The 26,309-nt window shown below is 40.5% G+C and overlaps 1 protein-coding gene across 3 annotated transcripts; it reads left to right on the top strand.

The window, feature by feature from the left end:
* Positions 1-1,264: 1,264 nt before the first annotated feature.
* Positions 1,265-26,048, top strand: LOC110535733 (formin-binding protein 1). Of its 3 annotated transcripts, XM_021620943.2 has the most exons (18): positions 1,266-1,600; positions 2,831-2,946; positions 4,903-4,959; positions 5,896-6,043; positions 7,266-7,328; positions 7,426-7,530; positions 10,496-10,510; positions 14,239-14,367; positions 16,423-16,569; positions 17,977-18,162; positions 18,685-18,867; positions 19,282-19,296; positions 19,581-19,690; positions 19,835-19,967; positions 20,217-20,344; positions 20,711-20,847; positions 22,768-22,926; positions 24,211-26,048. In XM_021620943.2, exons 1-18 carry the CDS (start codon positions 1,526-1,528, stop codon positions 24,216-24,218), a joined length of 1,914 nt encoding a protein of 637 aa, XP_021476618.2. In that variant the 5' UTR covers positions 1,266-1,525; the 3' UTR covers positions 24,219-26,048. The 3 variants fall into 3 exon arrangements, with proteins under 3 accessions (XP_021476617.2, XP_021476619.2, XP_021476618.2); XM_021620942.2 differs by having other exon boundaries at positions 1,265-1,600; positions 22,768-26,048; XM_021620944.2 differs by lacking the exon at positions 10,496-10,510 and having other exon boundaries at positions 1,265-1,600; positions 22,768-26,048.
* Positions 26,049-26,309: the final 261 nt, after the last annotated feature.

The raw sequence follows: 26,309 nt of genomic DNA, 5'->3' as shown, positions 1-26,309 counted from the left end.
TGTTCAGGGTGATGAGCTGTGTTGCTTTTACGCCAAACATAACGTTTTGCATTGTTGCCAAAAAGTTCAATTTTGGTTTCATCTGACCAGAGCACCTTCTTCCACATGTTTGGTGCGTCTCCCAGGTGGCTTGTGGCAAACTTTAAACAATACTTTTTATGGATATCTTTAAGAAATGGCTTTCTTCTTGACACTCTTCCATAAAGGCCAGATTTGTGCAATACACGACTGATTGTTGTCCTATGGACAGAGTCTCCCACCTCAGCTGTAGATCTCTGCAGTTCATCCAGAGTGATCATGGGCCTCTGAGACTATCACAGTGCAGGTGCTTTTATACAGAGACTTGATTACACACAGGCGGATTGTATTTATCATCATTAGTCATTTAGGTCAACATTGGATCATTCAGAGATCCTCACTGAACTTCTGGAGAGAGTTTGCTGCACTGAAAGTAAAGGGGCTGAATAATTTTGCACGCCCAATTTTTCAGTTTTTGATTTGTTAAAAAAGTTTTAAATATCCAATAAATGTCGTTCCACTTCATGATTGTGTCCCACTTGTTGTTGATTCTTCACAAAAAAATACAGTTTTATATCTTTATGTTTGAAGCCTGAAATGTGGCAAAAGGTCGCAAAGTTCAAGGGGGGCGAATACTTTCGCAAGGCACTGTAAATACAAAACAAACATTTGTTTTTTGGGGGTTCAGATGTAGGCCTACTACACATGTCTGATTATTATGATTGCTTTATTGTATAGTTCAACTCTTTCAAGGTAATTGATCAGCTCAACCTCTGAATAACCTCTCTGATCCCACCGGAGATAGTTCAACTGGCCACTGATCCCACCGGAGATAGTTCAACTGGCCAAACATGCACTCCACAGGGCAACAAAAAGCTGTTATCAACCTTATTCAGATAAAATGATTACCTTATCCATTCAACAGTTTTATTACATTATCCAAGTGATTCATCACATTATCCAGTTTTATTACATTACCCTATCAAATAAAACCACGGTAAGTTATTACAGTATCCATTGTTATTACGTTGTTATAGCCTACCAGTTGAAGGGCTACTGCATAGATATGTTGGCCTTATGATATGTTTGTTATTTATAATTATGTTCTACTGTATTTAGTTATGTCGTCTACAATTTACAAAGCTGCAACTTTTGGCGTGCCTTACTGGAATTGAACCCGTAATAGTTCCACGTATACACGTACTGTTCAAAAACATATCCACCGTTTTGAGTATCACAAAGCCTATCATTTCATTGTCCATCACAGCAAGCGCTCCAGACTCTACCCGTGAGCAGAGGCTCTAGCAGAGATTTCTATGTGAAGCACGCTGTCATCGGGCTAGGCGGGTGGATGCCCCACATGTAGGAGCAGCAATCAACCCAATATCTGAGGACAAAACACCGTTTGTTATGAGTGAATGCGTCGGTGAAAAGCTACACAAACATTGTGGGATCTTATGACATACGCTGGTAATCAGATACAGGCCTGAATAATATAATTGGACGCATGCATAGAAATCGTGGATCATTTGGAAGAAATTGCACTGAAACGATGAGTTGCAGATGGGGGACAGAGCTGTGGGTAAGTAGAACCGCGGAAGCACGACCGAGTGATAGCGGCGCAAATATATTAGTAATGAAACATGTTTTAACTATTGCTTTAATTTGATGGACAACCTTTGATCTGTTCCGATACAAACGACAAGTGGATGGCATTGTCTTGCAAAAAGGTAGCGAGCTTAAAGCTCCTGCTGCCATGATGCTTCTCTGCGCGTGCATGCAGCCTTTATTATCGGAGGCATAGTGGCGGATTCTATACTGGGTCGCCTAGACGACACGGTCGGCTAACCCATCTGTTTTACAGTCACTAATTAATATAGCCTACTTTTGTTTTTAACATCAAGATATATCCCGCCATACAGCCTACGTTAGAAGCAATAGGCTAGTTGTTTTCAATATCCTACCCCATTAGCCTATTACAATCACTAAGCCATTGCAAATGGGGTCCATCCTGTGCACGTACAGCTACACAGCGACTCTAGTAACGTTTAATTTGAAGCATTGCCCCCGAGAGCGGTGTTGTAGGCTACGCATTTGGGAATGGGTTTCCTCCGTTGTCTGCCTTAATTGACATTATAGCTGAAATAGCTATTAAAAGCAAGAACAATGACGAACAGGGCCAGCAGGTTGAACGGATCCTCACACTACGTTTTTTTCCGCACATAGAAGGGCCTATTGCAAATATCAGAGAGAGTGACGTCTAAAATAATGCATTAAATATGCGTAACGTCATGGAATTAGTTTTTATTTGGAAATGGAAACAATGCCTATAGTTGAAGAGGGCTGTTTTTTTTAAAAATGTTATGCCTACAGGTGTGCACAAATAGGCTATGCATTGCAGAGATGCAAACGTAACCCGCCACTACATATGTTAATTTGAGTTCACAACATATACTATTACACCTCACCAACTGAATGCCAATAGTCTTATTATATTCCAAATTTGCCTCCTGTAGTTTAGGTTGTAGGCCTACATAAAATGTGCAGAAGTGTTAGCCCACTGTTGCAATAGACATACTGTTTCAACAAAGACTGTTCTAGACTCTATCCCTCTCTAATTGAACCATAATAGCTAATTTCTATACATTTTTCATAAACATTGCCTCTTGGCTGCAAAATAAATTAGGAAGAAAATACACATCAGAGGTGGTGTAACCTGGTCTAGTTACTGGTGAGTTTGGGAATTAAATTGAGGATATGGCTTTGTTTTGATCATGTATTCTTATTTTATTCTTAATCTCTTTTCTTATAGGACCAGTTTGACAACTTGGAAAAGCACACCCACTGGGGCATTGAGTTTGTGGAGAGGTATACAAAGTTTGTTAAGGAGAGATCTGAAATTGAAATCAGCTATGCAAAACAAATCAGGTAAGGCTGGGAAAACAGTATCCTCTTCACTTCCCATTTTGATATTGTCATGTCTCTCATGGCTGCGGCGTTGCAGTAGGAGAAGCCTACAGTACGACTAAAACATACGTTTCGGTATGTTTTGTCGATTTCAGTAACTTTGATAAAAGACTACAGAGCCTGCATCACCAATGTCATCCAAGTCATGCCACACTCAAGTGCAACGCATGTCATAAGGTGATGCTCACAAGTGACAAAATGATCTCTGGTATCCACATTTTCATATACATTTCAGACATGCATACACCAGAGCAAGAGGGTCCAGTGGTACATGTGTCAGCTGTCTCTCTAGTGTATCACTGCACCGTCTTGTTCAGGTGGTTGTCGTAATTAAAGAGAATGCCTTCTCAATAACCCCCGGGTTAAACAAAGGTAAAACAAAATATTTAAAGAAATGTAATGTATGAATTTCAGCCCACTTCAAAGCAAACTTCTAAATTCGGAGGTGAATGTAACCAGGCCTACCCAAAGGTGGTGGTTTATGTAGCAAGTAGCAACAAAGTGAAGTAGATTAATACAGATACATACAGGCCTTCAACTAACCGGAAGTGTAAGCCGGGTAGGCAACGCATTACCATGGTTACTAGGTTATCCACAGCAATGACCCACATTCGTTTTCTTCCAATGGTCTTGGGAGCTTCCCACTGTATAATATGGGGTTATTGCCAGACAGTGATAGTCTCTGACAGAGCAGTCCCCGGGGACAGTGGATGAGTTGGATCACTGTCTGCCGTGCACTCACCAAGGAATACACAGCAGCAAATCCCTGCATGCATAATCATCAACCTTGTTTCTGGAGATCATATCAAGAGGTTTTCTGCCTCAGCAATAGTGCAGCGATCAGCTCTGGACTGGATTATTCATTGGGTGTGTTTTGTTCTCCAGCCAGTATCATTGATAATGGCACCATTTTAAGTTGCATATGAAGTGTTTTGTTAAATTGTGTTTTTTTTTTCATCACCAACCATAATAGATTTAATTTCTCTACATATGTTAGTTGATAGTACAGTCGATGTAGTATATTGATTAAGGCAACCGTAGACTAAACAAACCAGACTATGGAACGCACAGATTGGACACTGAATGGAGGAATTAAGCCTTCCAAATGATGCAAAAAGCCCCAAAAGACAAGCAGGTGCTTAAAAAGACTAGAGCAAAAAGACAGCTAGGGACTTGTTAGTCATTTTATTTTCAAAGTGTTAACATGAATCTGGGCGTATGGGATTTGTGCCATGCGCTGTGGTGTCAGGATCCAGATTTGTCATGTGGCTGCAAGCAGACAAAAAGAGGCGGCTGGCGCGGCTGGCAATCTGCCTAGCAACACATCAGAATAGATGGTGTGGATCAGAGCACAGGGGGTGGAGGCTACCAGTGGAGGCTACCAGTCAGAGGGGGAGATTGTTTTTACCGCTGTGTCATTATTCTAGCCTCAGTTTCTGCTCACGATAGTCCGCTCAGAGGCTGTATAATTACAAATGTAATATTTATCGTTTTTTCTTTCATAAGCGTCATTGTACAGATAGTATGATGATATTTCAAAGGGGAATCTTGCCGTTATGCTTTCATAGTAAGTGTAGGTTCTATCTCCAGTTGGCTGAATCATCCTGAGTTTTACATTACAGCTAAGGGATGACTTCCTGATACTGCCCCGCTAATGCTGCTCTTTCTTGTCAAATCACTCTGTTGTTTTTAGAGATGTGTACATATGAGGCTCAGATGCAGAGGTACACAGAAGAGTATCCGTCAATCAGCTTGTACTTTTGATACCCTGTCACTGGGCGTCCCTTTCCCATGAGTACACAAACATACAATATTTGTGTTTACACATCTCCCTCTGTATTTCTCCACAGTCTCTGATTTACAGTGTACTGTATGTTTTCCACGCCTGTACTGAAATTTGTTCCCATTCCCTAACAGAAACCTCTCTAAAAAATATCAGCCTAAGAAAAACTCAAGAGAGGAAGACGAATACAAGTGAGTGAAATGCATCAAGGATTAATGTTCACAGTATCAGGTTGACCGTGCACATGAATGTGGCTATTATTTTTGTGATGATTGTACAGTCATGTAATTCATATACCATCTCCACTCATTACCGGCTGTTAGTGGGTAAAAATAGCTGTTTTAGATTAACAAGGCTGCACTTTCATGGCTTGCAGCGAAACACTCCATTTCTGCCTGGAGAACACTGTGTAGCTAAAGCCAAGGGTTTTTCCACAAGGATTGTCTTTTCATCAAGATGTTATCCTTCATAATATGTGCAAAGCAGTTGGACAGTTCCAAGACACATGAACAGAGTGACATTTTGAAAGAAAATTTGAGACTTTTCTTAAGGCAGTGGAGGAAGCCTTTGAAGGAAGTACTGCCGGATGAGGGCTTTATCTGTGTCTTATTTCCCCTCTTAGTCACGAAATCACAAAAATCAAATTCTATGCATGTCCTATCATTTAAAGACACTGTCAAAGTGGTCAGTAAATTATATCATTTGAATATTCACGGCAATATTCTCTCTTGATAAAGAAAGAGAACATAATAGTACCTATTAATTACTTCCTATGATAATAAATATGATGCAAACATTCCTTACGATCGCCAGTAACAGTATTACATTAATATTTCTCAGGATGCATAGTAAAAAGCAGTTGTTTTTGTAAAAAAAAAAAAAATTATTTAACTAGGCAAGTCAGTTTAGAACAAATTCTTATTTACAATGACAGCCTACCGGGGAACAGTGGGTTAACTGCCTAGTTCAGGGGCAGAACGACAGATTTTTACCTTGTCAGCACCTTTCGGTTACTGGCCCAACGCTCTAACCACTAGGCTACCTGCAGTTGTGATTAGAGTAATTAAATGTGAAATAAGTGATTGTTTTTAAACACGTTTTGTGGTCACCTCTCGTCTTGTTATCAGGTATACATCCTGTCGGGCCTTCCTGATGACCCTGAATGAGCTGAACGACTATGCCGGACAACACGAGGTCATCGCTGAGAATCTCACCACTCATATCATCTGTGAGCTGACACGCTATATCCAGGAGCTGAAAGCAGAGAGGAAATCGGTAAAAAAAAAATCCCCTTTCCTGCGCATCGCTCACTTAGTCATGAATTGTACTCTCCCGGATCATGCTCATTGGCGGCTCAAAACTATTTTGAGGCTAGAATACGCAGAGATTATTGATATCACATGATCTGAGCCAAACCAGCCAATCCCTGGTCAACCAGTGGCGGCTCGATGCTTCCAAAAAACATTTTTTAATTTTTTTTTTTATCCCCACTCCCAAAAATCAAATCAGCAAATGCAATTGCTGGAACAGATGCAAATATGTCATTGGTGATTGTCATTACTCGGTACCACACAGCCAGGGATCAAGCTGAGAATCTGTTATGATGTTGCTCACAATTGTATGCCGCCACATCCAATACATCCCAGGGATGGAACTGGGTCAAGTATCCAGGTCAATGGATTGGGAACATGTTGACCCTACTCCCCCCACCAATCCATAGTAGCCTCAACCAGGTCTCTGTCTGGAGCTGGTGGCTGGAACTAATATGATGGGGGGGTGGAATGTACAACAGCTCTCTCCCCCCCCCCCACCACACACACACACATAGTTTTGTAAGGCGTTGGTTGTGGCCTTTTGTCTGACAGCATGTCTTTGACGATGGCTCAGCTCAGTGCGAGAAGAGTTAATACCTCTTACTTTTATAAAAATAAAAAAAATCTGGACTGCCGTTCATGTCGGATTGTTTTTATTTTCTAACGTGTAGTAAAGGTAGCTTTCATCGATAGCTCACTCCAATGTATGCTTTTTCATTCATTCAATTCCCAACCAGAACATGGAGTAAGTTAAATGAGGTCATGCAACCAGGCATTGAACATAAGCTTTGTACATCACATTAATATTTACTGCTCCTATATTTTGAATTGAACTTAAAACAAAAGCAGAAGTGCCTTTGAGTCTTCATCTGTGAATTCCCTTGAAAGTCGTATTATACGCTGTGAGCAGCATTGAATCAGTCAAGAATATGCACATCAAGTCACAAGTTAGTTTAGTTTTGGCTCAGTAGTTTCACTTCAATGCAAAGGCTAAGTAGTGGATTTTATGCCTTTTTTTGTTGTGGACATTGTGTGTTTTGTCTAGCTTTATTATTCATCATAAGGAGTATCGTAAGAGCTGCCGTAAGAGATTTACTCTTTGCTCAAGAGGTCAAACCAGAAATGATTCTACTACTGTTTTAAGTGTTTTAACTTATTTTCTGATGTGTTTTTTTTTTACCCAGCATTTCCATGATGGCCGCAGAGCTCAGCAACACATTGAGAATTCTTGGAAACAACTGGAATCCGTAAGTGTCCTCCTGATGAGTAGGTTTGAGTAATTGAATAGATGAACGATATGCGACTGAACCATTCCAACTTTACTTGTGAATTGCCTCTCCTCAGAGTAAACGGAGATTTGAGAGAGACTGCAAGGAGGCGGACCGAGCCCAGCAGTACTTTGACAAGATTGATGCTGACATCAATGTGACCAAAGCAGACGTCGAAAAAGTAAGTTATTGACTGACAATGGGTAGCAGTGTGTGTGGGTGCGTGTGTGTGTGCGTGGGTGGGTGACTGCGAATGCCTTGCCTGTCTCTGTGTGTCTGTGCGTGTGTGTGTAAAATTGCAGCTACTCTTAGTCACCACTCACCCACTCATTAAGCTGTAAGCATGGTTTGCGTGGCAACAGCTTCACTGACAAGAGAGTGCTGTGGCCCTGTTGGAAGTTGGTTTGGATCCAAATATGAATCACTGCTGGTAGACAGTGGTACAGTGCTTCATGGAGCTCCAGCTATGGGCTTTTCTCATTGTTCCCTCTAAATGTAATGCCTCAGATGGTAACCAAGCTGTGTTACTGTGCTAGTGTACTGCTGATTCCAAAAACTGTACTATTATTTCAGTATTGATTGCAAAAAACAGTGATAGTACTTTGACATGTTTATCAGGTATCCAATCTGTCCAATGTACTGTAGAAACAAAGGTAACTTAATGTACAGTAGTGTCAACATGCAACATCCCACCCCAAGAATCTCATGAAGCTAATATGAACTAAAATAAACAAAATCAAATAACCAAACTCTGGTTGTTTTGGACCCCCCCCCCTAACTAAAAAAATGTGTAATTAAATAGAAAGTGACATATCATTTGAAAGCTACAGCCTTTGTCTGTTTGTAAATAAAACTCAAATCTTACTGCTGACAATGTCATAAGAATCCCCCCCCCCCACCACCACCCCTCCATAAAGGGCATAAACAATGCGGTATGGTCATATTCATAGAGTATGCAATGTAGGTCAAGTCACCAAAAATGCAAACATGTAATATGCCTGGAAAGAATACACCCTGATGGTCATTGTACAGCAATGAATTTCCTTGTCGAGCCACTTTACCTTGTACGCATCCTCCACATGGGCCGTGGATCTACTCGTTCACAATAGGAAAAGTGAAATATGGAAAAGAAGTTGGAAATGTCCTCAACTGTCTGTGTCTTGTTTAAAAAATCTCGGTAACTTGAAAGCCATGATTGCGAGGGTAATTTTAAGATGTCAGGCTTGAAAATCCGTTCAGCGATTCTACCCCAAACCAGACCAAGCAACGTCTTGTGATCTCCTAATGCTATCTAGTAGATGAACTGGCAATCAGAAAGGGGATTTACACCAGTGGATAGGTAGAGACTTCAACTTTCTCCTCATACAGTGCATTAGAAAAGTATTCAGATCCCTTGACGTTTTCCACATTTTGTTACGGTAGAGTCTTATTCTAAAATGGATTCAATTGTTTTTTCCCCTCATCAATCTCCCCACATTACCCCATGATTACAAAGAAAAACTAGTTTTTATTTTAAAAAAATGCAAATGTATAAAAAAATATATATAAAAAAAAATAACATTTACATAAGTATTCAGACCCTGTACTCAGTACTTTGTTTAATAAGCACCTTTGGCAGCGATTACAGCCTTGAGTGTTCTTGGGTATGACGCTACAAGCCTGGCACACCTGTATTTGGGGAGTTTCTCCCATTCTTCTCTGCAGATCCTCTCAAGCTCTGTCAGGTTAGATGGGGAGCTTCGCTGCACAGCTATTTTCAGGTCTCTCCAGAGATGTTCGATGGGGTTCAAGTCCGGGCTCTGGCTGGGCCACTCAAGGACATTCAGAGACTTGTCCCAAAGCCACTCCTGCGTTGTCTTGGCTGTGTGCTTAGGGTTGTTGTCCTGTTGGAAGGTGAACTTTTGCCCCAGTCTGAGGTCCTGAGCGCTCCGGAGCAGGTTTTCATCAAGAATCTCTCTGTACTTTGCGCCGCTCATCTTTACCTCGATTCTGACTAGTCTCCCAGTCCCTGCCACTGAAAAACATCCCCACATCATAATGCTGCCACCACCATGCTTCAGGGGTGGTGCCAGGTTTCCTCCAGACTTGACACTTAGCATTCAGGCCAAAGAGTTCAATCTTGATTTCATCAGACCAGATAATCTTGTTTCTCATGGTCTGAGAGTCCTTTAGGTTCCTTTTGGCGAACTCCAAGCGGGCTGTCATGTGCCATTTACTGAGGAGGGGATTCTGTCTGGCCACTCTACCATAAAAGCATGATTGGTGGAGTGCTGCAGCGATGGTTGTCCTTCTGGAAGGTTCTCCCATCTCCACAGAGAAACACTGGAGCGCTGTCAGAGGAGATGGGAGGAGCTCTATCAGAGTGACCATCGGGTTCTTGGTCACCTCCCTTTCCAAGGCCCTTTTCCCCCGATTGCTCAGTTTGACCGAGCGGCCAGCTCTAGGAAGGGTCTTGGTGGTTACAGACTTCTTCCATTTAAGAATGATGGATGCCACTGTGTTCTTAGGGACATTCTGTCACCCTTCCCCAGATCTGTGTCTCGACACAATCCTGTCTCGGAATTCTAAGGACAATGCCTTCGACCTCATGGCTTGTTTTTTTGCTCTGACATGCACTGTCAACTATGGGACCTTATATAGACAGGTGTGTGCCTTTCCAAATCATGTCCAATCAATTGAATATACCACAGGTGGACTCTAATCAAGTTATAGAAACATCTCAAGGATAATCAATGGAAACAGGATGCACCTGAGCTCAATTTCGAGTCTCATAGCAAAGGGTCTGAATACTCTGTAAATGTCGTATTTCAGTTTGACATTTTTAATACATTTGCACACATTTCTAAACCTGTTTTTGCTTTGTCATTATGGGGTATTATTTGTAGATTAATGAGTTAAAAATTGTCTTTAATCAATTTTAGAATAAGGCTGTAAAGTAACAAAATCTGTAAAAATCTGTAAATTATTTCCGAATGCACTGTAACCACTATGTTCCTTACAGTTCAAGCCTTTTTGCAGTCTAGTAATTTATTCAGTACATAAATAATAATTTTTTAAAAATACTTTCACATAATTAGAAGGTCTAAAACCTGTCTGTAGTGCTCTGAAACTAACTCAGTGTTTTTGTTTTCTAACATGTCTTAAAGCGGTGCTCTCTCAAGGTAGGTTTACGAGGTCTGTGAGGATCTGTCTCTGTGTTCAATGTATACCCATAGACATAACATTGTCTGTTTCACTCGGAGCATCATTTCAAATTAAGATCTCCAAAGATCTTCTAAGGCTTGTTATGGTTTGGAATGGGTATTTACAATAAGAAACTGCTGGGGTCGGTTAGTGTGTACAGGATTTCAAATGATAATTGAGTGAAGACACATCTAAACATATTCATATGCAGTACCAGTCAAAGGTTTGGACACAATGGTTTTTCTTTATTTTTATGTTTTATTTAATCCCCAGTTTACAATTGGCTCATTCTTCCCCCTCCTCTCCCTGTAACTATTCCCCAGGTCGTTGCTGCAAATGAGAATGTGTTCTCAGTCAACTTACCTTGTAAAATAACGGATAAATAAATCATTGTCTACATTGTATAATAATAGTGAAGACATAAACTATATAATAACACATATGGAATCATGTATTAACCAAAACATTGGGAAAATAATGGAAATATATATTTGAGATTTGAGATTTTGCAAAGTAGCCACCCTTAGCCTTGATGACAGCTTTGCACAATCTTGGCATTTTCTCAAGCAACTTCATGAGGTAGTCACCTGGAATGCATTTTTATTAACAGGTGTACCTTGTTAAAAATTAATTTGAGGAATTTCTTTCCTTCGTAATGAGTTTGAGCCAATCAGTTGGGTTGTGACAAGGTAGCGGTGGTATACAGAAGATAGCCCTATTTGGTAAAAGACCAAGTCCATATTATGGCAAGAACAGCTCAAATAAGCAAAGAGAAATGACAGTCCATCATTACTTTAAGACATGAAGGTCAGTCCATCTGGAAAATTTCAAGAACTTTTAAAGCTTCTTCAAGTGCAGTCGCAAAAACCATAAAGCGCTATGATGAAACTGGCTCTCATGAGGACCGCCACAGGAATGGAAGACCCAGAGTTCAAGTAACAGCCACATCTCAACATCAACTCTTCAGAGGAGACTACGTGAATCAGGCCTTCATGGTCGATTCACTAGTAAGAAGAAGAAAATTGCTTGGGTCAATCAACACGAGCAATGGACATTAGACCGGTGGAAATCTGTCCTTTGGTCCAAATTAGAGATTTTTGGTTCCAACCGCCATGTCTTTGTGAGATGCAGAGTAGGTTAATGGATGATCTCCGGATGTGTGGTTCCGACTGTGAAGGATGGAGGAGGAGGTGTGATGGTGTGCGGCTGCTTTGCTGGTGACACTGTCTGTGATCTATTTAGAATTCAAGGCACATTTAACCAGCATGGCTGCAACAGCATTCTGCAGCGATATGCCATCCAATCTGGTTTGCGCTTAGTGGGACTATCATTTGTTTGTCAACAGGACAATGACACAACACACCTCCATGCTGTTTAAGGGATATTTAAACAAGAGGGAGAGTGATGGCTTGGCCTCCACAATCAACCGACGTCAACCCAATTGAGATGGTTTGGGATGAGTCGGACCGCAGAGTGATGGAAAAGCAGCCAACAAGTGCTCAGCATATGTGGGAACTCCTTCAATACTGTTGGAAAAGCATTCCAGGTGAAGCTGGTTGAGAGAATGCCAAGAGTGTGCCAAGCTGTCATCAAGGCAAAGGGGGCTACTTTGAAGAATCTAAAATCTGTATTTATTTGTTTAACACTTTTTGGTTATTACTTGATGCCATATGTGTTATTTCATAGTTTTGATGTCTTCACTCTTATTTTACAATGTAGAAAATAGTCAAAATAAAGAAAAACCCTTGAATGAGTAGGTGTGTCCCAACTTTTGACTCGTATTGTATACAGTGCTGTGAAAAAGTATCTGCTCACTTTCAGATTTTTGTCGAATTTTGCATCTTTTTTTACACTGAATGTTATTAGATTTTCAACCAAATCCTAATATTAGATAAAGGGAACCTGAGTCAATAAATACCACAACATTTGGATACTTATTTCATTTATTTAATAAACAATGCCCCTGTGTGATAAAGTAATTGTACCCTTATACTCAATAACTGGTTTTAACACCTTTTAGCTACAATGACTGCAACCAAACACTTTTATGTAGTCGTTAAAGAGTCTCTCACGTCGCTGCGGATTAATTTTCTTCCATGCAGTTCTGCTTTAACTCAGCGACATTTGTGTGATTTTGAGCCTGAACCGCTCGTTTCAGGCCCTGTCACAATATCTTAGTAAGGTTTAGGTCTGGACTTTGAGTAGGCCTTTCCAAAACATTAAATGTGTTGCTTTTCAGCCATTCTGATGTAGACTTGCTTGTGTGTTTTGGATCAGTGGGGAAAACCAAACACTGAACTCCACGGAAAGAATCTCATACCGACAGCCAAGCATGGTGGTGGTAGTATGATGCTTTGGGGATGCTTTCCTGCCTCAGGACCAGGATGACTTGCCATCATTGAAGGAGCCATGAATTCTGCTCCGTATCAGAGAATTCTAAAGGAGAACGTCAGGCCATCCGTCTGTGAGCTTGAAGCGCAGCTGGGTCATGCAGCAAGACAATGATCCAAAACACACAAGCAAGTCTACGTCAGAATGGCTTGAAAGCAACACATTCTAATTTTTAGAATGGCATTGTAACAGGACCTCAAACAAGCAGTTCATGCTTGAAAACCTTCAAATGTCGCTGAGTTAAAGCAGTTCTGCATGGAAGAGTGGGCCAAAATTCCTCCAAAGAGACGTAAGAAGCTGATCATGAAATACAGGAAGCATTTTGTTGCAGTTGTTGCAGCTAAAGGTGGTTATTGAGTGTAAGGGGGCAAAAATAGACAAAATCAGAAAGGAGGCAAATACTTTTTCATGGCGCTGCACACAAAGAACAAATATAGACACAAATAAAATGCATAATTGCTGAGATTGTAATCTCTCGTGGACAGATATATACGTAAATATAACTGATACCCTAGAATCTGTCTGGAAGGAGTGGGATGGGTGAGATAACGAGCAGCAGTAGTTCCAGTGTTTGTGTTTTTCATCACAGGTTATTTGCACACATCGCGATTTCAACTGTGTTATCATCTTTGGAATTTTGGAAGAGGAGGGCACATTCGGGCCCCGTAACTTGCAAAGAGAGCAAATGGAGCTCTTCATTATGGTTCCCTTCCTCGTTCTAGCATCTCTTCATCTCTTCTCTTAACATGTGTGGAACCAGAATTTCTTCGAGCAGCTGACCAATTACATGATATTTTAGTTCAGGGTTAACCAAGATTATTAAGATTGCAACGAATACTGTTAGGCATACAAAATGTTACCCTTCAGTTTTGTTTGTTTACTTTGAGTCTTGTGTTATGAAGAGTCTTCAACTGTCTGCTGAAGCAGCACCTAGATCTTGTCCTGTCAGTGTACAGTGTGTCTCAGTGCTCATACTGTATGTTTGTGGGTTATGTGCATGCAAAATGAGCCCTTTTGTGTTTTTCTTTTGTTCTTGTTGTTGTTTGTTATGGTCAATGTTTCCATCATTTTGTCATTGTAAACATTCAATATGGATTGGGGTGTCCCACTACTTGACACTAACCAATACTTTTGACTTCCCCCACCCCCAAAACATTTATTTGTTATAGTTTTGTGAGGAATCATCCGGATGTTGTTATGCGTGTTAACACGAACTGTGCTTTGTTAGAGTTCTGTTGATCTTTGCAGGGTTTACAGTCCCACTTGTTGGTGTGTGAATCGTTAATCCATCTCTGAACCTCTTCTCTGTATACAGGCCAGACAGCAGGCCCAGTTGAAACACCAAGTGGCAGAGGACAGCAAGAATGAATACCTCACCTACCTGCAGAAGTTTAACAAGGAGCAGAATGAACATTATTATAGCCTTATACCTCACATCTTTCAGGTATTTAACCTCACAGTACTAATTGATTGGTTTTATATACAGTGCATTCAAAAAGTATTCACACCCCTTGACTTTTTCCACATTTTGTTGTGTTACAGCCTGAATTTAAAATGGATAAAAATGTCAATTTTGTGTCACTGATCAACACACAACACCCCATAATATCAAAGTAGAATTTCTGAAATTCATAAAGAAATTAAAAGCTGAAATGTCTTGAGTCAATAAGTATTCAACCACTTTGTTATGGCAAGCCTAAATAAGTTCAGGAGTAAAAATTAGCTTAACAAATCACATCATAAGTTGCATGGACTCATTCCGTTTAAAAAAAATAGTGGTTAACATGATTTTGAATGACTACCCCATCCCTGTACCCCACATGTACAATTATCTGTAAGGTCCCTGAATCGAGTAGTGAAATTCAAGCACAGATTCAACCACAAAGACCAGCAGTTTTTTTTATGTATCACAGAAAAAGTGTAGCGATTGGTAGATCCTAACTCAGTTGTCAAAGAGGAAGGAAACCGCTCATGGATTTCACCATGAGGACAATTGTGATTTTAAAACAGTTACAGAGTTTAATGGTTGTGATATGAGAACTGAGGATAAATAAACAACAGTGTAGTTACTCCGCAATACTAACTTACATGACAGAGTGGAAAGAAGGAAACCTGTACAGAATAAAAGTATTCCTAAACATGCATCCTGTTTGCAACAATGCACTTATGTAATAATGCAAAAAATGTGCTGAATACAAAGTGTTATGTTTGGGCAAATCCGACACAACACAACATTGCCTACCACTCTTCATATTTTCAAGCATGGTGGGGCTGCATCATGTTATTGGTATACTTGTCATCAGAAAGGACTATAGAGTTTTTAGGATATAAATAAACTGAATACATCTATAAGCACAGGCAAAATCCTTGTGGAAAACCTGGCCCAGACACTGGGAGACAAATTCACTTTTCAGCAGGACAATAATCTAATACACAAGGCCAAATCTATATTGAAGTTGCATACCAAAACAACATTTAATCTTCGTGAGTGGCCTAGTTACAGTTTCAACATAAATTGACTTGAACATTTATGGCAAGACTTGAAGATGGCTGTCTAGCAATGATTGACAACCAACTTCACAAGCTTGAAGACATTTTAAAAGAATATTGGCAAATATACACTGAACAAAAATATAAACGCAACATGTAAATCAGGGATGCACGATACATCAGTAAGCATATCGGAATCGGACGATATTAGCTAAAAATGACAACATATCGGCCCATGTCTAGTTTAACGCCGATGTGCCAAACCGAAGTCAAAGCCGAGGTGCATATCTATATAAACGTAGGTAAATGAAATATAGCACAACACAGAACAAAAGCCGAATAATACCAAGCATGCCAACAACTTAACAAGTTCAAGTCGAGCAGTCATTTGAAAGAGTAAGAACATATCAGCGAGACAACTCAAAGGCGAAATCCATTAACGCCAAGATAATGGAATTCAATCAACCATTCTCTGTCGTGGATGACGTTGGCTTTTGCTAACTGATTTCCTTTTATGAACTGTAACTCAGTAAAATCTTTGAAATGGTTGCATGTTGCATTTATATTTTTGTTCAGTTTAGTACAGTCCAGGTGTGCAAAGCTCTTAGAGACGTACCCAAAATGACTCACAGCTGTAATCGCAGTCAAATGTGATTCTATCATGTAACGACTCAGAGGTGTGAATATCTAAATGACATATTTCTGTATTTCATTTTAAATCAATTTGGAAAAAATTCTAAAAACATGTTTGCACTTTGTCGTTATTTTGAATTTTGAATTCAGGCATTAACACAACAAAATGTGTGATAAGTCCATGGGTATGGATGCTTTCTGAAGGCACTGTAGTTATACAGTAGCACTTGCAGGCACTCAAAGTGCTTCAGGGAGAAAACATTATTTACCAATACTTACATCCACCCTATTTACAATATAACTGATGTGTATGTGATTAGCGACTCATAATTCTATTTGAAGGTACAGTAATCAAACAATGTTTTCTTTGTTGCAGAAAATACAGGAGATGGAGGAGAAAAGGATCGAGAAAGTGGGCGAGTCTATGAAGACTTACGCAGAGGTCAATCGGAAAGTGTTACCTATTGTTAGCAAATGTTTAGATGGCATGACCAATGCAGCAGCATCCATCGAGCCAACAATGGTGAGTAGCCTAGTGCCTGTGCATAACATGGTTCTTGTTATGTACAGTCATTTTACATAGTGACAAACTGTGTGGAACGTGCACAGACAAATCTGTTGCACATTTTTGTGACATTATTTCTATACCAAAGTGTGGAGAGAATGGGATTGCCGTCATCCATTGTTCTATTCGCAGAAGCAGTAAAGGGTTAGCAGCCCATAGGAGGACATAAATTATTCACACCTTCAAAAGGCTTACTTTGGCAGTTTTATTAATGGTCTCCACTTTCACATTAATGAGAATTGTTGCTATGCAAAGTCGCATACAGGTGTCGTTGGGTGTTTTCACCGATAGTGACAGCGGAGTCACCGATAATGATAGTTTTATCCTATACCGCAAAGGAATCAAGATGTTGGGCATTCATTGACATATGCCTTACTGGTGTGAAAAATAAATGCTGTAGTCTGGACTGTATAAAGTGTCTCAGTCTAAGAGTGCTGATGTACAATCAGGTCCCCCTGTCTATTGATTATAACTAAGGTAAAGCTGATCCTAGATCAGCACTCCTACTCTGAGACGCTTTCTGTGGTGGGTTTCAAGAGCCATGCCTTTGCTATAATTGTGTCTTCCTGCGCTTCAAAGGGGAGTTTAGGTCGATTCCACTTCAGAGGGAGCAGAAAAGATTTGTATGTATCACAAACCATTTTTTTGTAAATCATGATGAGTGGGAGTTTTAGGCCTTTTTTAGACCTAAACACAACTTGATACATGCTCTAACATATGGCGAGGGCATGTATGTCTAGATTCTGATAATACACATTTTAACATTAATTTATTAAACGTAAAAATATTAATAGGAATATCTCAAAACTACAACTTTTGATTTTTCTTATTTTTAGACATATTGTTTGCAACAATATACTCTTCAAAACAGATCATAGCCCTCCTTTGGGATTGGACAAATCACCAGCAGAAGGAGTTCCTGTTGAATAAAATAACCTAGACATACTCCTTTAAGAGCACACTAAAAGGAGTATAATGACACCAAGGTGTTGCCTGTATCATGTACACTTCACAGTCTTACAGAAGGCATGTTTAGGTCTAAAAAGGGCCTAAAATGGCCAATTCCATCATAATGTTGGTTTGTGATGCAAATGTCAAAAGTATTTCAAGTCCCATGAAGTTTCTATGTGAGAATTGCCAGAACAATCTGAGATACCAATAATATTTCCTGCTCCCGCTGGGGTGGAATCGCCCTTTTGCATGTCGCAGTTTTGACATTGGCTTTCGAGAGGAATACTTCCACTTTAAAGTGCTAATTATTTCCTTCTATTTGGTTCAGTTTGGTGCCTTCAAGCTGAAATACATTTGGTGAATATTCATAATATTCCATCTATTATACATGAATGAAATCACTTCCCCCAACAGGATACCAAGCAGGTGGTGGAATCCTTCAAGTCTGGCTTCGAGCCACCTGGCGACGTAGAAGTTGAGGACTATAGTCTCTCTATGAGGCGGACCGTGTCAGAGTCCAGCTATCTGAACTCGCGGGGGGAGGGCAAGCCCAGCCGCAGCAACAGCAGGGGCAAACTATGGCCTTTCAAGAGAAACAAGGTAAGAACAACACCTTCAGTCCACAATACTGCCCTCTACCTACTGTACTGTAATAGGCAGGGCCAAGTTCGGCAGGGGCACCGCGTTGTGGAAGGTTCAGACAGAAATACATGTTGTCGATAGAGCACACGTCTCTCTGACATGAAAAATAAGGAATCCTGTCGGCTCTCTTCATGACATTTCTACCTGAAATGTTCCACAATGTGAACTGAACGGGGCACAGGCATCTGCCTAAACTGGAGAGTGTACATCTTTGTAATATGAAATAAATGCTTGTTTGGAAGCACAATTTATCTAAACGTTCAACTCGTGCTCGAGCAGTGTTCTCTCGTCGTCGCACAATGACATGCTCATACTCTGTACATGCTATTTTAATCGCTGCTGTCTTAAGTGTTAGTAACCAGATTCTTTCTGTTGTCCTTCGTTTCATTATTATTATTATTTTAAATCATTTTTGTGTGTTCATTTTCCTAATTTTATTTATTGTTTTGTTCCATACCGCTCCATGACCCTTACCCATAGCTCATGTCTTTGTTAGCTTCCCCACGCCAACCACCTCCTCCCCCCCCTACCTCCCCATCACCCGGTGCCGTGCCCAACGGCCCCCAGTCTCCCCAGCAGCCCAAGGAGCCCCTCTCCCACCGCCTCAATGAGTTCATGACCTCCAAACATAAAATGCAATGTTTAAGGAGTCTGACACGCGGGGTAAGTTGATTTTGTACAGGCAGATTGACTCTTAAGACATTGATGTGGTGACTATGGGCTACTGATAGTGGCTCCTGCTATTGCTCATTCCCTTTGAATGGGATCCGTCCGAGCCTACTACCTGCAGACAATAATTTGAAAATTGTGTGTATTCTGGCACTGTGTTCTTTTCCAATCTACGAATGGTGTGTATTCATTTTGTTCATTGTTTAACATTTGTTCATACTGTAGGTGGATAAAATATAATGCTGCCAATGGTGAATGAACTGTTCAGACTGACATGGCATCTATCTTAATATCCACAACCCTTCATTGCTGCTTGTGCTTGTACAGTTTCATACTTCCGTCTCAAAGTTTCAAACATATGTTGACATTGTGTCTTTTTCGTCCCATTGTCTCCCCTCACTTGGAAAGCTTTCTCTCAAGCTGGTAAGCATGACTGGTTTCCTAACTCTTCAGATGGTTGATGACTATATTGTTTTGTAGTGCACACATTACAGGTACAATCTAGATCACTAAAGAGGTCAGATACGCTCAGATCTCATTGTTGATGATAACAATATGAAGTCAATATAAAGACATTAAAAAAAAAACATATATAAAACAATATAAAGTCACTTCTCCATGGTGTTAGGCTTCTTTAATAGGGTTATGTATGTCTGGGTGTTGATTTGTTTGTTTGGTGGTTTGTTTGTTTGTTTGTTTTCCAATAGGGTTCTGGCCCTGAAGATTGTAGTCACCTGCCTCCTGAACAGAGGAGAAAGAAGCTCCAGGCCAAAATCAATGACATCAACAAGGAGCTACAAAAAGAGGTGGATCAGAGGTAGAGTAAATATGTGAAAGTCCAATTGTGTCTATATATGAGAAGTTTTAAACTAACCCTGGTCTATTTAAAAACAGATCAACTCTTCAGTATGAATGCCTGTTCATTCTGAATGTGACAAAGCTGTTCCATTTTGTGTTGTAGGGATGCTCTGACTAAAATGAAGGACGTGTACGTAAAGAACCCACACATGGGGGACCCCGACAGCGTGGACCCACGATTAGAGGAGATCGGACAAGATATTGACAAGTTAGAACTGGATTCAAGGAAATATGAAGTAAGTTGAACTGTTACACAAGATTTATGTCAATGCTGGTTAGATATTCCGTGTTTGTCTAGGGGTAGTGCTGCCAACTACAGGCTCCAGACTAAAATCTGGGTTTGAATCCCTTGTCTGACACTTTCACCGCTGTCTTTCCCCTGATCTGTCTCTCTTTCTCATTCCCGATCTCTATCAAAAATATTCCACGAGTTTATGTGCAGATCAAGTATTGTTGAGTCGAAACCTTTTGATGTCTGTCCACAGGCCTGGCTGCTGGAGGTGGAGACAAGGTTAGCAGAAAAGAGTGACCCACACAGACGACAAAGTGGATTGTACGACTCCAACGCTACTACACCTGTCAACAACAACTGTGCACCTGTCAATCGAGAGAGGTAGAACAAATGTGCTCATTCCTATAGCTCAGAATCAGTGGACCAGCAAACTGAAAAACCACAACCAAACCTCGCACTAGCTAGCTAACAATGTGTGTCACAACAGAGAACTATACGATTTGACTGAAACTTCTTTGGGGGCTTGTTGCACATGATTTATTATGCTCTAAATAAAACTAACGAGGACTGTCTATTGACTCAATGTATGCTTTTTAACACAGCTCTAAATGGATTGGTTTATGGATTTGACACACGTCTCACCAGGGCCATATAGGCAACCTTTTACGATATGATATTTGGGTTTGCACATACAATATCCATGTCTTTGTCATGGTCTTTAACTGTTTGTGGTCTTTATGCGGTTAGCCCGGACGGCAGCTATACAGAGGATCATAGCACAGAGCATCACCTCAAATCTCGGAGCACCGACTTTGATGATGACTTTGATGACGAGGACCCACTCCCCACTATCGGAACCTGTAAATCGCTCTACCCTTTCGAAGGTACGCCAATGCCCCCTCTCAAAATACGTGTTGTTGTAAGATTTGGGTTTGTTGTACTGTTCAGAACATATGTCTCACCTGGTTCAAATAACAGGGAAGGGGCTTCTTCCGCCATGTACAGTTCATGTACAGTTGGGTTAAAACATTTCCCTGACGGTAAAAAATAAAGTGCTGTAAAGAGGATATGACTCATTGAGGCGTATTCTGAAATTTCACATATGTATGCCATTTACATACAGATGAAGTCAGAAGTTTACATACACTTAGGTTGGAGTCATTAAAACTATTTTTTCAACCACTACACAAATGTCTTGTTAACAAACTATAATTTTGGCAAGTCGGTTAGGACATCTACTTTGTGCATGACACAAGTCATTTTTCCAACAATTGTTTACAGACAGATTATTTCACTTATAATGCACTGTATCACAAGTCCAGTGGGTCAGAAGTTCACATACACTAAGTTGACTGTGCCTTTCCAACAAGTTGAAAAATGACAGAAAATTATGTCATGGCTTTAGAAGCTTCTGATAGGCTAATTGACATCATTTGAGTCAATTGGAGGTGTACCTGTGGATGTATTTCAAGGCCTACCTTCAAACTCAGGGCCTCTTTTCTTCACATCATGGGAAAATCAAAATAAATCAGCCTTGGGAGCAATTTCCAAATGCCTGAAGTTACCACGTTCATCTTCACCATGGGACCACACAGCCGTCATACCACTCAGGAAGAAGACGGGTTCTGTCTCCTAGAGATGAACGTACTTTTGTGCAAAAAGTGCAACTCAATCCCAGAACAACAACAAAGGGCCTTGTGAAGATGCTGGAGGAAACAGGTACAAAAGTATCTATATCCACAGTAAAATGAGTCCTATATCGACATAACCTGAAAGTCCACTTAGCAAGGAAGAAGCCACTGATCCAAAACCGCCATAAAAAAGCCAGACTACGGATTGCAACTGCACATGGAGACAAAGATTGCACTTTTTGGAGAAATGTCCTCTGGTCTGATGAAACAAAAATAGAACTGTTTGGCCATAATGAAAATCGTTATGTTTGGAGGAAAAAGGGGAAGGCTTGCAAGCCGAAGAACACCATCCCAACCTTGAAGCACGGGGGTGGCAGCATCATGTTGTGGGGGTGCTTTGCTGCAGGAGGGACTGGTGTACTTCACAAAATAGATGGCATCATGAGGGAGAGAAATTATGTGGATATATTGAAGCAACATCTCAAGACATCAAGTTAAAGCTTGGTTGCAAATGGGTCTTCCAAATGGACAATGACCCCAAGCATACTTCCAAAGTTATGGCAAAATGGCTTAAGGACAACAAAATCAAGGTATTGGAGTGGCCATCACAATGCACTGACCTGAATCCTATATACATTTTGTGGGCAGAACTGAAAATGCGTGTGCGAGCAAGGAGGCCTACCAACCTGACTCAGTTACACCACCTCTGTCAGGAGGAATGGGCCAAAATTCACCCAACTTATTGTGGGAAGCTTGTGGAAGGCTAGCCGAAACATTTGACCCAAGTTACACAATTTAAAGGCAATGCTACAAAATACTAATTGAGTGTATGTAAACTTCTGATCCACTGGGAATGTGATGAAAGAAATAAAAGCTGACATAAATCATTATCTCTACTATTATTCTGATATTTCACATTCTTAAAATAAAGTGGTGACCCTAACTGACCTAAAACAGGGAATTTGTCATTAAATGTCATGAATTATGAAAAACTAAGTTTACATTTATTTAGCTACGGTGTATGTAAACTTCAGACTTCAACTGTAGGTTATTGCTAGATGATTACAAACAAACTTGGTGCAGCATAGGCTTTTTGTGAACGTAATATTTTAACACACTCAACTGTAAAATAACAATGACTTGGCGTTTTACTTTCTTGTCTCTCCTTCTCAGGTCAGAACGAAGGCACCATTTCCATGGCCGAGGGGGAGCTGCTGTATGTCATCGAGGAGGATAAGGGTGACGGGTGGACGCGGGTGCGCAGGAACGAGGATGAAGAGGGATACGTACCCACATCTTACATCAAGGTCTTTTTCGACACAAATGCCAAAGGTGCTATGACATACATATAATTGTCATTTTATGAGATGGGCAATGGGTGGACAAACATATACAAAAATCTCTTTGACATTTCAACCCCCATGAAGTTTCCGAAATATCCCAAGAATAATTTTGGAGACGGAACTCGCAGAACAACGGACTGTATTTACATTTGTACTTGTGCTTTTTACCTTCTACCATCTGGCACCCGTTCAAACTCATTTTGGAGAAGTCTTTGTTTGTGTGTATGAACAGGGTTGGATGTGATAAGTTGTCAGAACCAACTCGACACCGCTGTCGATATCAGCTACACCTTGCTTCTAGCACTAATAGTAATAACCAAATGTCAATTTCTTGATTTATTTGACCAACAAATTTAGATATGTACAGTACGGTTTCTCATATTAGAAAGCATTGCATCTAAACATATCAATTCCTCTTTGGAATAGCTATTATTGCATGCCTAAAGACAGACTCATGGTATGCAGGTTATGCTCTTCCAGCCTCCACTGCGTTGCATGCACAGTACATAGTATATCTGCGCTTGAGCAGCGACCATCATTGCTGTAAGCTTGCGAAGCAGAGAGGCAAACTAAATCAGCTGTTGCATGTGGACATGTTTCAAAGTATCAAAGAGAGGACATGCCTTTTTACAGAGTAAAGCAAAAAAACAATGTGATAGTTAGAAAAGGACACTGCTTGCACGTTGTCTTGATTAGCAATAGTACGACATACGAGTGTATTCCCTTCTACAAGCTGTTGGCCCTCCTCCAAAATCTGACAAAGGGGCTTCATTGAAGCGCCTAAACTACTGAATGTCGCGCTAAGTTTACAGTTGTGTTCTCGAACAGATAGACACTCATTTCATTCTGAGACGCATGGTGATGCACCCGCCATTCCATCATTGGCATGATATTGATTTATTGTTTTATAATGATCAATCTATCCCTGCTTTATTTGATACTGAGTTGTTCTGCATGCTTGAACCAATTGATAAGACAAATTAAGTCAAATCAGATGAGCATAGTATTGTAACCAGGTAGTATTTCTGTTTTGAAAATGATTAACACATGTAACCTCGAGTTTTCTGTCTTTAATTTGCCATTGACGTTCAGAATCACGCTCTCGAGCAGCATAGACTCGACTGTATGCACACGTAATCTGCCAGGATGATTGTCAGAATGTGCAGGAATGTCATGGATTTACTTTCGCTTCTCTTAATGCATCACCACTAACATGTCTTGTGTGATTTTTGTTTGTTTGTTTGCTTTTTTGTTTGCTTTTTTCTTATTGCAGATTCCTAAAAGTCTTTGGCTCGCACAGGGATGGCAGGGCACAGGTCCTTGCGAAAAAGCGCCCTCCTCTTAAAACTGTAGTCAGAGAGACGACAGACTAAAGGGACAAAGTTGCAAGGCAGTCCAATTTGCGACCCAGTACAGAAATCCATTGCGGGTTTCTATTGAATGGATCAAAAACAACACACATTGCGGGGCAACCACCATTTCTAGTCATTTTCCTCTTGATTGTTTCTGCAAGCTTGCTTCTTGTTTTTCTAACTGGAGATAAGTATCATGTTGTGGGCTGCTTGCTGTTCTACTGTACCTTGGCCCCCAGGGGCGGTACTTGTTTCATGGGAGAGGAGTCTGAGACAGCCTTGTTACACATTGGTGGCTATTCTAAAACCTGCATTTCAATCTATCGTCACAACAAACTCTACACCGTAGGAAAACACTTATGGACAATACCGCTACACTTTGGCTGAAATTCCATTGGTTAATTCCCATGGTGAATGAAAAAAAAGCCATTGTGTCTGCGTCACGAAAAAGCATGTTCACAGTAATGTCAATCAGACAAAACGGAAGAAAACAAAGCTCATTATAAGGATACATTTTTCTTGGTACTGGAGCAATGTTGCTGCTTCTCCAGTTGGATTCAACACAGTAAACGCCTCACAATTACTGTACACACCCATGTATGTATTTTGGGGTATATAGATTATATACTGATCACACACTGATTGTTGGCTTGAAACACATCTGCACAAATTTGTTGAGCACCAATTTGACTTTTGACTTTTAGTTGAAGTGCATTGTGTAATCACCTGACTGGAGCACTCAGTGCAGGTTTACAGGTTGGCATACAATCTGGATGAAGATCTCACTCCTTTGCTCTCTCCTATTGTCTTGCAATACGCACATGAGTGACAGCTCCTCTCTCTGGCTACACCCCCACACAGGCAGTAGCCATGGTGATTGTCGCACAACTCTCTTTCTCCGTCTCTCACCCTTCTCTCTGTTCTTTTTCTGGCTACTTGTGGTGGAGGTAGCTACTCTTCGGTTGGCGCTGTGTTTCTCTACGCATGCATGCTTGCCCTGTCTTCTTGCCTGTGCCAGTCCTGCGGGGGGGGGGGGGGGGGGGTCTCTATTACGTTAACTCATCATTTGTGGTGTGTTATCTTCTTTCCTTCTTACCCTGTGTTTGTGCCTGTGGTTTTGTGATTTTATATTTTGGGGGATATTATTATTTTGTCAATGCATGACCACTTTGCTTTCCCCTCGAATTCTTGATATGTCCATGCCGTTTCTCTTCCGGAGAGACACTGACAGTTTCATATCTCTCTTCTGTTTTTTTTTAAAACGTTTTAAAGCTTCTTTTAACCGAGGTTAATCTGGGAGCGGCTTCTCTTTACATTAGCTGGTTACCAACTCAAACTGACAAGTTGAAGTATTCGTACGTCCATTGATAAAGAGATGCAGTACATATTAGCGAACTGAAGTCTCAGTGTATTCTGTAAGTATTTTGTGCTTTGAATTCACTGTGTACTGTTCCTTTGAAAACGTACCTGTATACTGTATATAACTGGTGTGAAAGCAAAGTTTGTTTCTTGACCGTTGACAGTAATGATGTAATTATACTCTGGTGTGTGTGATATGTGATAACTATATGCTAAAGCTTGGAATTGTGTCTTCATTTTTCATTTATTTTATAGTAAAATGATGCCTGTTTATTTCTTTTGAGAAGAACAATACCTCTTTGTTACTGTTGGGCTTTGTTTCTCCTGGAAATGTTATCTGAAGTCTAATATACCATGTTGGAGTTTGGAAATAAATTGAAATATGAAGTGGGGGGAAAAAGGGACGTGTTACTGTCGAAAAGCATACAACGGCTGCGGTAGTGATGTTTTGCTGACATACAGTAAGTGACCTGTGAGGTTCTGCAGACTAAATGATGAATGTTACAGATACATACATTACCATCACATCTTTGTCATTACAACTCGTTCTAACACTTCAGCCCACTAGATGGCATATTTGTCACAGCAAATTCTTCTGAGTTGCTGGTGCTTTCCTTGCGAGAGAGTGTGTGTGCTCAATTGCATGCTTACGTTCTTGCTT

This window comes from Oncorhynchus mykiss, chromosome 11 (assembly GCF_013265735.2).
Source record: "Oncorhynchus mykiss isolate Arlee chromosome 11, USDA_OmykA_1.1, whole genome shotgun sequence".
NCBI classification, from domain to species: Eukaryota; Metazoa; Chordata; class Actinopteri; order Salmoniformes; family Salmonidae; genus Oncorhynchus; species Oncorhynchus mykiss.
Note: the sequence above shows the minus strand (reverse complement) of the source record. Positions and strands in the feature narration are given on the sequence as shown.